The sequence below is a fragment of the Schistocerca gregaria genome, chromosome 4, assembly GCF_023897955.1.
Source record: "Schistocerca gregaria isolate iqSchGreg1 chromosome 4, iqSchGreg1.2, whole genome shotgun sequence".
In the NCBI taxonomy this organism is placed as follows: Eukaryota; Metazoa; Arthropoda; class Insecta; order Orthoptera; family Acrididae; genus Schistocerca; species Schistocerca gregaria.
Window position 1 is genome coordinate 313,809,432 of NC_064923.1, and position 16,484 is coordinate 313,825,915.

The 16,484-nt window shown below is 40.6% G+C and overlaps 1 protein-coding gene across 1 annotated transcript in view; it reads right to left on the minus strand.

The window, feature by feature from the left end:
- Window positions 1-16,484, minus strand: part of LOC126365881 (dynein axonemal heavy chain 6) — a 1,020,408-nt gene that overhangs the window by 166,743 nt on the left and 837,181 nt on the right. The window contains exon 56 of the mRNA XM_050008578.1: window positions 9,065-9,298. Within this exon, the coding sequence (XP_049864535.1) occupies window positions 9,065-9,298 (234 nt within the window). The remainder of the gene's footprint in view (window positions 1-9,064; window positions 9,299-16,484) is intronic.

Genomic DNA, 16,484 nt, shown 5'->3' on the forward strand with positions numbered 1-16,484 from the left:
ATGCTTCTGTGTGGTCTCTAATCTCTCTGATTTTATCCTTGTGGTCTCTTCGCGATATATATTTAGGAGGGAGCAACATACTGCTTGACTCTTCGGTGAAGATATGTTCTCGAAACTTTAACAAAAGCCCGTACCGAGCTACTGAGCGTCTCTCCTGCAGAGTCTTCCACTGGAGTTTATCTATCATCTCCATAACACTTTTGCAATTACTGAATGATCCTGTAAGAAAGCATGCTGCTCTCCGTTGGATCTTCTCTTCTCTTCTATCAACCCTATCTGGTACAGATCCCACTCTGCTGAGCAGTATTCAAGCAGTGGGCGAACAAGCTTACTATAACCTACTTCCTTTGTTTTCGGATTGCATTTCCTTAGGATTCTTCCAATGAATCTCAGTCTGGCATCTGCTTTACAGATGATCAACTTTATATGATCATTCCATTTTAAATCACTCCTAATGCATACTCCCAGATAATTTATGGAATTAACTGCTTCCAGTTGCTGACCTGGTACTTTTCCAACACAGCTATGACAATTTACAACTACAATACTGACTGTTGCTTGGTCAATTCTCGTAGTTTCTTTGCTCTGTACCCTTTGAGACTAGAGTCCTTTTTGATCTTTCTCGAGACTGCCTAACCTAAAAAACTACCCAGTCCACATCACACTGCTATGCGTGTAGCCACCTCCTGCGTGTAGTGGACACCTGACCTATTTAGCAGAACCTGATACCCCACAACCCTATGGCACAAGTCGAGGAATCTGCAGTCTACACGGTCACAGAACCATCTGAGCCTGTGATTCAGACCCTCCACTCAGCTCTGTACCAAAGGTCTGCAATCAGTCCTGTCAACGATGCTGCAGATGGTGAGTTCTGCCTTCATCTTGCTAGCAAGACTGGCAGTATTCATCAACTCAGATAGCTGCCTGAAACCACAGAGAATCTCTTCCAATCCATAGCAACACAAATCATTAGTGCTGACATGAGCGACCACCTGCAGTTGGCTGCACCCTGTACCCTTCAGGGGCTCCTGAAGGACCCTTTCCACATCTTGGATCACTCCCCCCCGGTATGCACACGGAGTGCACATTGGCTTTCTTCCCGTCCTTAGCTGGCATATCCCTAAGGGGTTCCATCATCCACCTAACATTGGAGCTTCCAATGACAAGCAGTCCAACCCTTTGCGCTTGTCTGGACCTCTCAGGAAGACTGGCCACTCCGCAACAGGCAAGGTCACCGTTGCTGGCTCAGAAGTACTTTCAGCAGTGGGCAGTACCTCAAACCTGTTACGGAGGCGTAAGGGTATAGCCTTGTGGCCAGCACCAACTTTTGCCTTCTGCACAGGGATTTGCGACCCCATCACAGTTTGCAAAACACCATCAGGCAAGTGTCAACTGGCAGAGATGTCCAAATCCGAGGGCGCACTGGCATCAGAGATCCCAGGCAATGCTACAGGTTCCAGAGGTGCCAAAGCACTTGCCTCAGGTGACCCAATGTCACCACGGCCAAGGGCAACAGCTTGGAGCCTGTCAACCATGGCCAACACAGCTTCTAGCGGTTTACAGACAGTGGCCAATTCCCCCTGAATCCGTACATTTTAGGTATGCGAGCATTTTGTCGATGTCTCTAGTGTTCATATGACCAAATTATGCGTGAGGCAGTTAATAATAAAATCAACATTACACTTTTTTGCATTTGCCTGACCTATTCTGTCCATGTCCTGTTCCTCTTCCCATTACATACAGAATTATTTCTATACATATTTTTTGCATTCACCTGTTGGCCAAAACTGGAACTTGTTTTTTTCCAGCATAAATCAGTTCCACATTAAGACATTATAATATCTACCAAGTTTCGCTGTCATACAGTAATTACCGATTACAGGCCACACTGGACTTTTGTGAGTAGCTCCAGTTTAATTGTAACCTCTGGTATTTTATGTAGGGCTACATTCGTTAGGCACATTTCGGAATCTATTTAAGATGTAATGATTTTTTCCAGAACCCAGCTTGAGAAGCTTATTTATCTTCATCATGTCTGTTTATTATAAACAATATATTTGAGTGTGTCACTTATAATCAATACAGAATAAAAAGTATTGGATGACCCAGCAGTTCCATTTACCAAATTTAGAAGTGCAGCATCTGAGGATGTCTTATGTGGGTCAAAGACCACTCCACAGATAACTAGAGGTGGTGATGTCTTCTAGTGTAAAAAGTTTTTTTTTTTTTTTTTTTTTTTTTTTTTTTTTTTTTTTTTTTTTTTTTGAAAATGCTTATGAAAGTATCATATACCTCCACTGCCCTCAGTTATTTGTCACATGTATATCAATCTCTGTCTTTCCCTATAATCTGATTACACCTACGTCATGGACATATTGAACTGAACTGATTTTTAATTGAATTCAGTTTTATTATTATTGTACAAACATCAGAAGCCATCGGAAGCACTATGTGTTGATACAGTTTACAGCATACACATACTTGTATCACAATTTATATATATTATATTATTTATATATAAATATTTTCAACATTGAAGTAAAGCATACATTATGTTACTGTTCACTGAAGTATTACATTCTAACACTGTAAATACAATATAAATGGGTTACAACCATAACTTCATAATGACTTAGTTCTGATAGAATATCTTTGATTTTTCTTTAGAACTATTGGTGTATAGAGACAGTTGCAACAATAAATCAAGTGATAAAAAAGGCTGTTTGGACAGTACAGAGATTAACAGTCATAATACAGTTGGACTTTTCCATCAAAATGTAAGAAGTTTGTTCAATAAGATACACTTTGGTAAGTCTCTGAAGAGTGTAGTTAATATACTTAAGAAGTACTTTGTTGTTCTTTAATAGTTACAATGGAGTTATTCGAGGTTACTTTTGTTCCTGATACTGTACTTATGCCACAGGCCATACTGCTCATATCTACGGTAGTTCTCTATGATGTATATTACCTGTTGAAAGAAATATAATCATTACAGAGTGATAATCTTTAGTTTTCCTAGCTACCTGATAGAGATTGTCTTAGATAACAGAGAAAGTCTTAATACTGAATAATCTTTACTTGGACAATTTGTGTTGAAACATAAGATTTTTTCGTTCTTTTCTTTTTATACTGTAATTTATATGTTAACTGAATGGGATATACACAATGCAGAGGTAAATTAATGAGTTGTTTCGTGGCAACGATAATGTTTTGATACATCTGCATGAAACAAAAGAAGAAATACGCTCTTCAATTTATTAATTCCTGTATCATCACTTGTTTGTTTCTATAAGTGGTAGCACCCTGATATATGTTTGGATCTGTTGTACCATGTGTAGCTCAACTGTACCTTTAAAGTATTATAACAAGTTATTAGAAATTAATTTGCATATGTGAGATGTGCATCCCTGTCTGCTCATCATTTCGGCCATCGCCGAGATCCTGCATCAGGAGGTTTGGAGCAGACAAAACGAATATGCATGAGTGTCAGAGGAATAATCCTGCATTGGAATTGTTGTAATTAAGGCTATGCACAATGGAATTAATTTGAAGAAGTAAGTAGTGCAAATTATGTATATTGGCCTTGCATGTATTGATGCTGCAGGTCTGTTGGTGTTACTACCAGTTAAAGTCACCCAGGATTGTGTACAGATTCGTAAATTACCTTTCAGTTTCTTACAACTATTCTTTCCAGTCAATGTATTCCAATTATTCAAGCAGCAGTTATTAATCAGTTTATACATATTTGCTACTTACATAAACACTATTCTCATTGTACATAACATAGAGTTTTGATGATACAACTCCATATACCTTAGCATATGAAATTGTTATCCTTTATACAATGAACAGGTAAATATTGAGGTGCACCTTAAACACTGAATAAGTATTCGATATGATTGGTATTATCAGGTTTGCATTATCTTTATAAACAACAGACTATTTTGTTCTGGGGATCACAGTTAAGTCTAGTAACAAGCTCTGTTCAATAGCAAGTATGGAAGCTTAAGGGGATATCTTGAAAAATATTTGAATAAAACCAGATACTGCATGAACCTGATACCTCAAGTAGACATGCTGAAAATTTTAAAGAACCATCTTCCTGCCCGCGTAGGAAAAAACTCATTCCCACACCGGAACATGACACCGAATACTTTCTGTCTGTACTGGACTCAATAGATGTAATATACGAAGAGAGACGAAGAGAGACCAGTGCAAACCGAGCCTGTTAATACGCCGATAGAGACACAGAAATTTACAGACCAACAAGTAAACAATGGATTAGTAGTACAACACAGATGGAAACCTTATCCCACACAGATATATGCTAATCGTAATGGTAATCAGAATGGCAATGGAGAAAGTCATACACACAAAGGTGGATATACAAGAAATAGGCAAAGATTTAACAAAAACAACTACAACGAATGAGTAACGTATGGCTGGTCTGTACAATATGTAGACACACAAGCTACTGGCAATAATCAGCTGATTGCTTGGCAAACACAAAATGGTAACAGACAACTGAATAACCCACAGACAGCAGAATTTGGTCAGCAAAGTAACACACATATGCCGAATAACATGCCATACAACACTGTGCTCCAAACATGCAATTTTACAAATTTCTTCCTCAAAGTGAGATCTATATTTGATACTAGTAGACTTCTCGTGGCCAGGAACGCCCTTTTTCCAGTGTAGTCAGCTTTTTATGCCCTCTGTGCTCTGTCTGTCTTGGGTTATTTTGCTGCCTAGGTTGAAGAATTGGTTAACTTCATCTACTTCGTAATCAGCAATCCTGATGTTAAGTTTCTCACTGTTTTCATTTCTACTACTTCTCATTACTTCATCTTTCTTTATTTTTCTCTAAATCCATATTCTTTACTTATTACACTGTTCAACACATCCTGTAATTCTTCACTTCCACTGAGGATAGCAATGCCATCAGCGAATTATATAATTGATTTCCTTTCACCTCGAATTTTTATTCCACTCCTGAACATTTATTTGATTCCCCTCATTGCTTCTTCAATACATAGATTGAACAGTAGGGGCTAAAAACTACATTCCAGTCTTAGACCCTCTTTAATCTGAGCACTTCATTCTTCAGCTCCCACTCTCATTACTCACTCCTGGCTCTTGTACATCTACATCTACATTCATACTCCGCAAGCCACCCAACAGTGTGTGGCGGAGGGCACTTTACGTGCCACTGACATTACCTTCCTCTTCTGTTGCAGTCGCGTATGGTTCGTGGGAAGAATGGCTGTCTGAAAGCCTCCGTGCGTGCTCGAATCTCTCTAATTTTACATTCGTGTTCTCCACGGGATGTATAAGTAGGGGGAAGCAGTATATTCGATACCTCATCCAGAAACGCGCCCTCTCGAAACCTGGCGAGTAAGCTATACCGCGATGCAGAGTGCCTCTCTTGCAGAGTCTGCCACTTGAGTTTGCTAAACATCTCCGTAACACTATCACAGTTACCAAATAACCCTGTAGTGAAATGCGCCGCTCTTCTTTGGATCTTCTCTATCTCCTCCGTCAACCCGATCTGGTACGGATCCCACACTGATGAGCAATACTCAAGTATAGGTCGAACGAGTGTTTTGTAAGCCACCTCCTTTGTTGATGGACTACATTTTCTAAGGACTCTCCCAATGAATCTCAACCTGGTGCCCACCTTACCAACAATTAATTTTATATGATCATTCCATTTCAAATCGTTCCACGCGCATACTCCCAGATATTTAACAGAAGTAACTGCTACCAGTGTTTGTTCCACTATCATATAATCATACAATAAAGGATCCTTCTTTCTATGTATTCACAATACATTACATTTGTCTATGTTAAGGGTCAGTTGCCACTCCCTACACCAAGTGCTTATCCGCTGCAGATCTTTCTGCATTTCGCTACAATTTTCTAATGCTTCCACTTCTCTGTATACTACAGCATCATCCGCAAAAATCCGCATGGAAATTCCAACACTATCTACTAGGTCATTTATATATATTGTGAAAAGCAATGGTCCCTTAACACTCCCCTGTGGCACACCAGAGGTTACTTTAATGTCTGTAGACGTCTCTCCATTGATAACAACATGTTGTGTTCTGTTTGCTAAAAACTCTTCAATTCAGCCAGACAGCTGGTCTGATATTCCGTAGACTCTTACTTCGTTTATCAGGCGACAGTGCAGAACTGTATCGAATGCCTTCCGGAAGCCTAGGAAAATAGCATCTACCTGGGAGCCTGTATCTAATAATTTCTGGGTCTCATAAACAAATAAAGCGAGTTGGGTCTCACACGATCGCTGTTTCCAGAATCCATGTTGATTCCTACAGAGTAGGTTCTGGGTTTCCAAAAACGACATGATACTTGAGCAAAAAACATGTTCTAAAATTCTACAACAGATCGACGTCAGAGATATAGGTCTATAGTTTTGCGCATCTGCTCGACAACCCTTTTTGAAGACTGGGACTACCTGTGCTCTTTTCCAATCATTTGGAACCTTCCTTTCCTCTAGAGACTTGTGGTACATGGCTGTTAGAAGGGGGGTAAGTTCTATCGCGTACTCTGTGTAGAATTGAATTGGTATTCTGCCAGGTCCAGTGGACTTTCCTCTGTTGAGTGATTTCAGTTGCTTTTCTATTCCTTGGACACTTATTTCGATGTCAGCCATTTTTTCATTTGTGCGAGGATTTAGAGAAGGAACTGCAGTGCGGTCTTCCTCTGTGAAACAGCTTTGGAAAAAGGTGTTTAGTATTTCAGCTTTACGCGTGTCATCCTCTGTTTCAAAGCCATCATCATCCCGGAGTGTCTGGATATGCTGTTTCGAGCCACTTACTAATTTAACATAAGACCAGAACTTCCTAGGATTTTCTGTCAAGTCAGTACATAGAATTTTACTTTCAAATTCACTGAACGCTTCACGCATAGCCCTCCTTACGCTAACTTTGACATCGTTTAGGTTCTGTGTGTCTGAGAGGTTTTGGCTGCGTTTAAACTTGGAGTGAAGCTCTCTTTGCTTCGGCAGTAGTTTCCTAACTTTGTTGTTGAACCATGGTGGTTTTTCCCGTCCCTCACAGTTTTACTTGGCACGTACCTGTCTAAAACGCATTTTACAATTGCCTTAAACTTTTTCCATAAACACTCAACATTGTCAGTGTTGTCATACATGTTGTAAATTACCCATCTTCCCCCACAGATTACCCATCTACCCCCACAGCTTATCTCTATTTTTCTTAGATTTTTGAACACCTTTCACCATTTTACATTGCCAAATGCTTTTTCCAGGTTGGCAAATCCTATGAACGTGTCTTGATTTTTATCATCCATAATGTCAGAACTGACTCTCTGGTGCCTTTACCTTTCCTGAATCCAAACTGATCATCATCTAACACATCTTTAATTTCTTTTCCATCCTTCTGTATATTATTCTTGTTACTAAATTGGATGCATGAGCCGTTAAGCTGGTTGTGTGATAATTCTCACACGTGTTGGCTCTTGCAGTCTTCAGGATTGTGTGGATTATGTTTTTCTGGAAATCAGATGGTGTGTTGCCAGACTCATACATTCTACACATGAACATGAATTGTCATGTTCACTTCCACCCAATGATTTTAGACGTTCTGATGGAATGTTGTCTATCTCTGCTGCCATATTTGATTTTAAGTCTTCCCCCTTCAATGTACTCTTTCCACCAATCCACCCTCTCCTCTGCATTTAACAGTGGAATTACCTTGCTTGTGTATGCTGAGTCAGTTCTTCTGACAATCAATTCTTTTTCGATTTCTGTCAAGTTTCTCACTCTGCCATAGCTTCCCTATACTTCCAATTTATTTCAGTCTGAAGTGACTTGTATTTCTGTATTCCTGAGAGTCCTTGAAGATTTTTGTACTTCTTTCTTTCATCGATCAACTGAAGTATTTTTCCCATAACCCATGGTTTCTTTGCGTTACCATCTTTGTACCTATGTTTTCCTTTCCAGCCTCTGTGATTGCCCTTTTCAGAACTGTTCATTCCTCTTAATGTCCTCTTAAGTCTGGAAATGGATTACAATAATCTGCACTTTCCATACAACAAAAGCGAACAAATTATTCACATCATCTGCCATGCTTTGAAAAATACAACAAATCCCAAATTACTACACTAACATGTCAAATCATTTCAAGTAAACATTACACATGTTATCCCCCAAAAAATAATCATTAACCTATCTCAAAAAGAACTTTACCCATGCGTTATAGTTTTCAAACCAATGTCTCAAGCAAAATATAACAACAAACTCCATAATTTGCTCAAATCTTCTTTATTGTGGTACATTACACCACAAACACCCAATCAAATACCAAAATTCTTAATACACTATCACATCCATTGCCTTAAGGTGTATAGTGCTTACATTTTACAGAGACACGGCCAGTATTTTTTGTCTCTTATAATCCTATCCCTCCTTTCTTTGGACTGGAAGTGAAAATGGAGGTAGTGAACCCAGCTCACCCTAAAAAAGAATTATATGTCTGACAGGTACAACAATTTTATGTATCAGCAGCTGTAGATTAATCTTCATCAGTGGGGTCATCTCAGTTACTTTATATGGACCTAGATACTAGGTGACTAATTTCTTCATTTTCTCCTTTGTGATTAAGAGCTTGTTAACATCTCTCATTGCCCTGTACATTACTGTGGTAGTCTAGCATTGAGCTGTCCCATTCTCTTCTGATGTTTAAGGGCCTTAGTACTGGCTTTCTGTACCTGCTTCCACCTTTCTCACAATGCAATTGGAAAATTTCAGCCTGGCTCTCCATTCCTCTCCACTTGAGGTTCAACCACTTTAACTGGTGATGGTATTTTCAATGATATGACACCTCATATAGTGATAGGCCTGAGCTTCTGTAGAGCTTAGAATTATGAGCTGCAAAACAATAGTTTTATGTTCAACATAAAATTACTTGATAATGGCACATATTATAGGACAGGGTACATCGATAAACAATGTGTTCCACATGCTACTCAGATTACCAAATATTATAATAAGTTTTTAAAATAAGACATTGTTTAGTACCTTTTTTGCAGACATTGGTCCTCTTAAAAGAAATCCCCACTGAGCTTCTGTTATCTCACCAGCATGTTTTAATATATTTATACATAGTAGAAAACTGAACACCAACTTGTGCCGTTCAAATAAACCACGTGAAACATTTGTATACACTGCAAGTGTAATTGCAGCAAGAAGTGTCATTAATCTGACATCCAGTATATCGGATTTTTCACTTGTTTCAATTACTGTGTTGAAGACCTGCAATACAGATATATTGAGCTGATTTCTAGACAGAACAGTTCATAAAGCATTTGGAAGCTGTGAGCAATTTAAACTTAGTCACAGATGATATCTGTCTCTCATATAGAAATTTTATTTAATAAATTAAAACATATACAAATGCACTGTAAATGGCTGGCAAAAGATTGGCTGGAATTTTAGTGTAAGGAAAATATGTGGTCAGTTAAGCAGAACAGTAAGGGTTATGGTTGTTATACTTTGATCTATGACTTCAGGGCAATTATATTTTGTGAATGGGATCAACATAAAGAGTGATCTGAAATAGTTACTGTAAGCATCATTGTGAACAATGCCATATTTCATGTGTTTGTGTGTAGTTTCTTCAGAAGTAACACTTGTCTTGGTTGTGGTCTTTCCATTTCATATGAAATATCAATCTACTTTTGAAAGCAGCTATATCTATTACTAGAGGTAAATCGCTTCTCTTTAGCTTTGTAGGGTAGCATTATCAATCAGAAATTCTGTATTACAACAAATTAATATAATTTGTTGTTTTGACAATGTTGGCTGCAATATATTCTGTGGAGTTCTAACAGTATCAGGCATAAAATACAGGGTGTGTAATGTTATCTACAACTTTTACTGAAACATGGTTGCTTTGGAAAGGAAACCAGTGAGAAATTTGGAATGGGAATTCATTTTCAGGCATAAGAAACAAATATTTTATGGTTTACTGATGACACTGCAATTATGTCAGAGCCAGCAGAAGACTTTGAACATCTATTGTAAGGAATAGATAGTATCTTAAAGGAGGTTATAAGACAAACATCAACAAAAATAAAACAATGGTAACTGAATGTACTCAGATTAAATCAAGTGGTGCTGAAGGAACTGTAGGGGGTGATGAAAACATTTCTGTTCAAAGGTCATGCAGCCCAGAAACGTTATGCCAATGATACAAAGGTGACATGAACAATGATGCAATCATAGCACTGACACACCAGGGTGGACATACCCCTTTGGTAAAACACCATTACCTTCAGTGTGAAGAAGTCTATAATTGCCTGCTGCACATCCTCATCTGTTAGGAATCGTTGACCTTTCAAAGCCTGTTTTAAGAGACCAAAGGCATGTTAGTTGCATGGGATGAGACCATGACCACATGCAGGTGCTTGAATACCTCCCACTTGAGATAGTATAACTTCTGCATTATAAGATTTGCAATATAGGAATATGTTATTAAGAATCAGCAGCACAATTTCTTGCAGTTTTCCCAGATGTTTCACCTTAATTGCATGCTGTAATTTATCCAGCACTGTTCTTCAGACACCAGCTTCCTTGAAATCGATATGCAATGGGCCATGGTAATCAAAGAACAGTGTGAGCATCACCTTTCCAGTAGATGGCTGGCTCCAGAACTTCTTGGGATCAGGGAACAATGGGTGACACCATTGCATCATTGAGGTTTCCGACACCAGTTCCCAGTGATGATACCAGATTTCACTGTCTGCAATAGTTCACTAGAGGAAAGTATTGCCTTCAACGCTGAAATGCATGAGGTGTCACAGCCAAACAACCACATCTGGTTTGTTTTTTGTTAAGCATTCAACACCCTGGATATCCACCAGCTGCAGACTTTATGGTAGCCTAAATTCTGCCATATAATGTGTTGCAGCTATCAAAGCTGAGGGTGTGATCCTTTGCTAGTGCACAAATGGTCATGTGCTGGACTGTCCCAATTGCATCATCAACCACCCACTTGTTGTTGTCCGTAATGAATGAGATTGATTTTGTGTCGAATCATGATCAGCACAGAACTTGGAGCATCATTAGACAAATGGCTTTTTTCAACAGACATGTTGCTGCGTACACATTCTTCATTCTTTGATGGATGTTTACCTGTGTTTGTACTTTAGCAGCCAAGAAAAGAATAGTATGTTGATCCTGTTTGGATGCATTTGGTAATAATGTTGCCATAGTTCATATTTCTGCATTTACTGCATGCATGTCGGAAAGACACGAATGACACGCAAATCTCTTGCCTAGATGTTGGTGCTTATGTACTAGTACTGGAGTCACCCCATGCTGCAGAAACACCCTCAAATGTAAACTTTTTGATCACCCCTTATAGATCAGGAAATGAGGCACTAAAAGTAATGGGGTGGGGCATAAATCACACTTACGTGCAGTGCTACCCCTGTGTTGACCATCACCTGAAGCTCTGCTTTTATGCCTTCAGCAGAACTCTCCCTCCAGAGCTCATTGTAACTTTAAAAGAATGGCATTTCTTCCCATTTGTGTGAGAAACATTCCCAGCAATGTGTCTGATTCCATCCTCAAGAGTGTAAATGTTATTATGGTCTGACTATTTTTGGCACTTCCAGTAATAACTACATGCTTATGTTTACCTATGATTTTCCTAAGAGATTCTAAATCACAGGTGACAACACTGAGCTCTGCACTTAGTTAAAAATAGAGTTACCTGTTACTAACTATTTAGCCAGTAAGTATATTAGTTTCAGACAATTCCCAGTTCCATCATATTGTATTCAAGTCTGTGACTACCAATTGGCTTAACTCACACTTCCTTTTCTGTCTTTTCAGAATTTCCCTGAACTGCATGGTTGGCTGCACATTTTTGCCCACAGTCATATTAACCTCACTGCTGACAACTGCGGCTCTCAGCTGCTATAATTCTACTTGTGCTGCTGCCAGATCAGCTTTAAGATCAGTTGGTGTTTCTTGATAAACATTGAGTCCTAGCTACAACTACCTAAATGCCAAAGAATAGTCACATCTCCTTTCAAAGCTGGTTGCTGCACACCTTTAAACATGAAAAACCAGTAGACAGTCATGACATTGTCCACTATATATCATTAGTTTGCAACAGTTACTTACACTTGTCCACAGTGAAAATAACTTTTTAGTCTTCATAGATTATTTAGTCATAGCTCTTCAATGAAAAATTGTGATTACTTAAAATTTTTTGTTTTATTTAATCACAAACAAATTACAAGTTACTTGACTGTGTCATACATAAACTTAGCTAAATGTTATGTCACCAGATATCTTCAATGAAAGATGATGTTTCCTGTATGTTATTTACCTATTGTTACAGTTTCATTATAAGGTAATAATAAAAGTTTTAAAGGTAAATCTGGCCCCTTACCCCCTTCAGCAGAATGATAATGGCTTTTAACCTGAATAAAAATAATAGCTTCAACATTCAGCAAAGAATCCACTCACTAACAGATGAACATATTCAGAAAAAAATTTTAATTTTTAAATTAATAAATAACAGCAGTATGGTTAGAATAATGTGTGGGACTCGTAGTTGTACATCTTGTAGGCAGCTCTTTAAAAGGTTAGGAATTCTTACAACAGCCTCACAGTACATTTACTCAGTAATGAAATGTGTTCTCAACAACATGGACCCCGTCACGAACACACAAATCCACAACGCAGTGAAAATATCCCATCCTCGTAGCCAAAAAGTGTTATAACGTTTGATCACCAATATTGTGTGGATATTCAAACACTCTCACTTAGGAACAATCTGGTTACATGATATCAACTCAGTATCTTGTATTGGACTGCCGTGCCGTGACACGCGGCCGGTGCCGCTCGTAGCTAGGTGGCGCTCCCGCGCTCAGCCGAGTTGCAGAGTGCCTCTATCGCCGTTTCTGCATACTGTTGTGGCGGCACTGTTAAATGTGGTGGCACTGTCACAACACTTTTCCCCCATGAAAAAAAACACTTCTTTGGAGACGTGGACAGTGCGGAGACATCCATGGCTTCTTGTGAGGCCCCGAGAAGATCCTGCGTAGAGACCCGAGAGTATGGTCAAAAGTGTCCAGGATGGAAGCTCATGTGTGGAACGTGCCTCCTGGACGAGATGTTGGGTGAAAACTCTGGAGCAGCATCCATAGGTGTCATGGACCTGGGGATGTGCTCCCGCGAAATGGGTCCCAGAGAAGGCAGCGTCGCGACTGGGGCCGGTTCCAGCGTACTCAGAAGCGGTAGCGACGTCGGCTGCATTGGCAGCAATGACAGGACTGGCTCCTCGGGCTGGTGGAGGCGAAGGAAGGGGAGGTGGCACCGGCATGGCCACCACTCGTGGGCGCATCTGGTCATAATGGCGAACAACTGTACTGTCGTCCGTACGTATTTCACAAAGCCGGCGGCCGCGAAGAGCCTTGACCACTGCTGGAATTCATTTAGGGCGAGATCCATACCCTCGTGCCCATACGTCGGCGCCCACTGAGTATTTTCCCGCACTAGGGGACACAAGCACAAGGCCTGACAGGGTGAAGCAGGTGCAGTAGAGTGCGCGGCTGGCGGCCATGCAAGAGTTCAGCAGGGTTGCAATCACCCAGAGGCGTGAAGCGATAAGAACTCAGAAATTGCAGCAGAGCATCATCTGTAGAAAAATTACTAAGGAATTTTTTCATCTGGCTTTTGAAAGTGCAGACAAGGTGCTCAACCTCCCCATTCGATTGTGGATGGAAGGGCAGTGCTGTAACATGTTGAATCCCTTGCCCAGTACAAAAATCACGGAAGGCCTGCGAAGAGAACTGAGGGCCATTGTCCATGACGATCATGGATGGAAGACCTTCTAGTGCAAAGATTTTGGACAAAGCCAGCGTCGTTGCCGCAGTGGTGGGTGACGGACATCGAACAACAAACGGAAACTTCGAAAAGGCGTCAATCAACAGTAGCCAATAAGTACCGAGGAAGGGGCCAGCAAAGTCAGCGTGCACCCATTCCCATGGCTGAGCCGGATCAGGCCACAGAGAGGGCATTGTACGAGGCGCAGCCAGTTGTTGAGCACACTGACCATACGCATCAACCATGTGGGCGATGTCCGAATGAATACCGGGCCAATAAACGTGCCTGCAGGCCAGGGACTTAGTCCAAGAAATACCCCAATGGCCTTCATGCAACAGTTTGAGAACATCTTTGCGAAGAGAGGCTGGCACCATGACCCGTGGAGATGCGCCATCCGTGGCCAGAAGAACAACACCATCACGAACAGACAGATGAAAGTGCAAGGCATGGTAGTTGCAAAGGGGATCCGATGCCCAGCCCTTGGTCCTGTCCGGCCAACCCCATTGAACAAAACCTATCACCTGATGCAGGACCGGGTCCCGCACAGTAGCCGACATGACTTGCGAACCTGTAAGTGGAAAACCCTCATCAATGTGGAAATTGAGTAGTTCATCACGATCGAAAACCGGGTTGGGGCCCATCGACAATCGCGACAATGCGTCAGCATTGGCGTGCTGGGCCGTGGGGCGATAGTGAATCTCATAGTGAAAACGAGACAAGTATAAGGCCCAACATTACAGGCGGTGAGCTGCCTTATCTGGAAGCGACGCCGATGGGTTGAACAGAGAGACCAATGGTTTGTGGTCGGTGATGAGGTGAAACTTAGAACCATACAAAAAAAACGCTGAATTTTTTAGAGCATAAATGATAGCGAGTGCCTCCTTTTCAATTTGAGAGTAACGCTGTTGCACATCGTTGAGGGTCTTGGAAGCATAGGCGATGGGTTGTTCCGACCCATCCTCACACCGATGGGCGAGAACAGCCCCTAGGCCACACTGTGACGTGTCAGTCGCCGGAACCAAGTGCTGACCCGGACGGAATGTGGCAAGACAAGGCGCTGACTGCAAATGAGCCTTCAGGCAGGCAAAAGCCTGCTCACACTCATTGGACCAACAGAAAGGGACGTTTTTGCATAACAGCTGATGCAGAGGATGAGCTACCGCCACTGCGGATGGAATGAATTTGTGATAATAAGCAATCTTGCCTAGAAACGCCTGAAGTTCTTTGACCGTAGATGCAAAAAGTGTTATAACCTTTAATCACCAATATTGCGTGGATATTCAAACACTCTCACTTAGGAACAATCTGGTTACATGATATCAACTCAGTATCTTGTATTCGACTGCCGTGCTGTGACACGCGGCCGGCGATGTTTAGCTAGGTGGTGCTCCCTTGCTCAGCCGAGTTGCGGAGTGCCTCTATTGCCGTTTGCGCCTAGTGTCGTGGTGGCACTGTTAAATGTGGTGGCACTGTCACAACAATTATAATACCAAAAGAAAGAAAGACTTACACTATCCTCTACTTAACATATCTTTGTCACAGAAAGCGGTAAAACATGCTGCTGTAAAACGTTCTAATAAATTACCAGATGAAATAAAATGTCTGACAGACTGCAGGAACAGTTTTAAAAATAAATATCTCCTTGACAACTCCTTCTATACCATAGATTAATTCTTGAATAGGAATAAATAAATATACAGGTATAATACATGCATTTTGTGCCGTTTAAGGGAATGGGTTAGGTAATAAAAATTTTAAGCTTCAACTTCATTCATGTGCACACTTCTTATGCACTGGACACATTCCACATCATAATGGTTACTGTGAGAGTGATCAATGGAATGTAACTAACAAGCTAACTAGGCATGTACACTGTTAAATAAATGCAGCACTATGTTCAGCATTTCAGTCAAATGTTGAATCAAGTGGTAACATCCTTCTTTAATGTTATTGATGTTACTTAGTCTTTATAGTTCACTACAGTAAACAGCCTAGAAATGAAGACCTCTGTAAAAGAAGATTGTATAACACAATCCCCACTTTAAACAAAATCCAGCACAACACATGTTGCTCCTGAAACTCACTACTCAATGTTCAAACATTTCAATCAATGCCAGGCCTATCGTGTCAACTGCACCAGTTGTCCCATGATCTCCTGCCACAAATCCAGCCACTCCCGATAATGTAAGCCACCGGCCTTCTCATCTACCAGACACCAATACATGTTCAGCATCCACACCATGAGTGTTGCAGGACACTTGTGCTATCATACTGTTTTACGCATTTTCCAGACCATCATGAATGGACTTTCAGCCAACATAAATGGCCCCCATTCTGCCAGGATCAATTGATCTTGTGGTTTGCAACAGTGGAATGTGTGTATGCATTCTTGGGAATTCTGGATGACTCCAGATTTTCTACACTGATCTGTCACAGGACTGGAAATGCCAATGTCTGCAACAGGCCATGTCCAACGAAGAGTTAGATATGAACTTACAGCATGCTGCAGGTGAAAGATAGGTCCATAACGTGTTTTACAATTGAAATAAATGGTTGTAGATTCACCTTACATTGTGTGTTTTCTTTTATTTGTTGA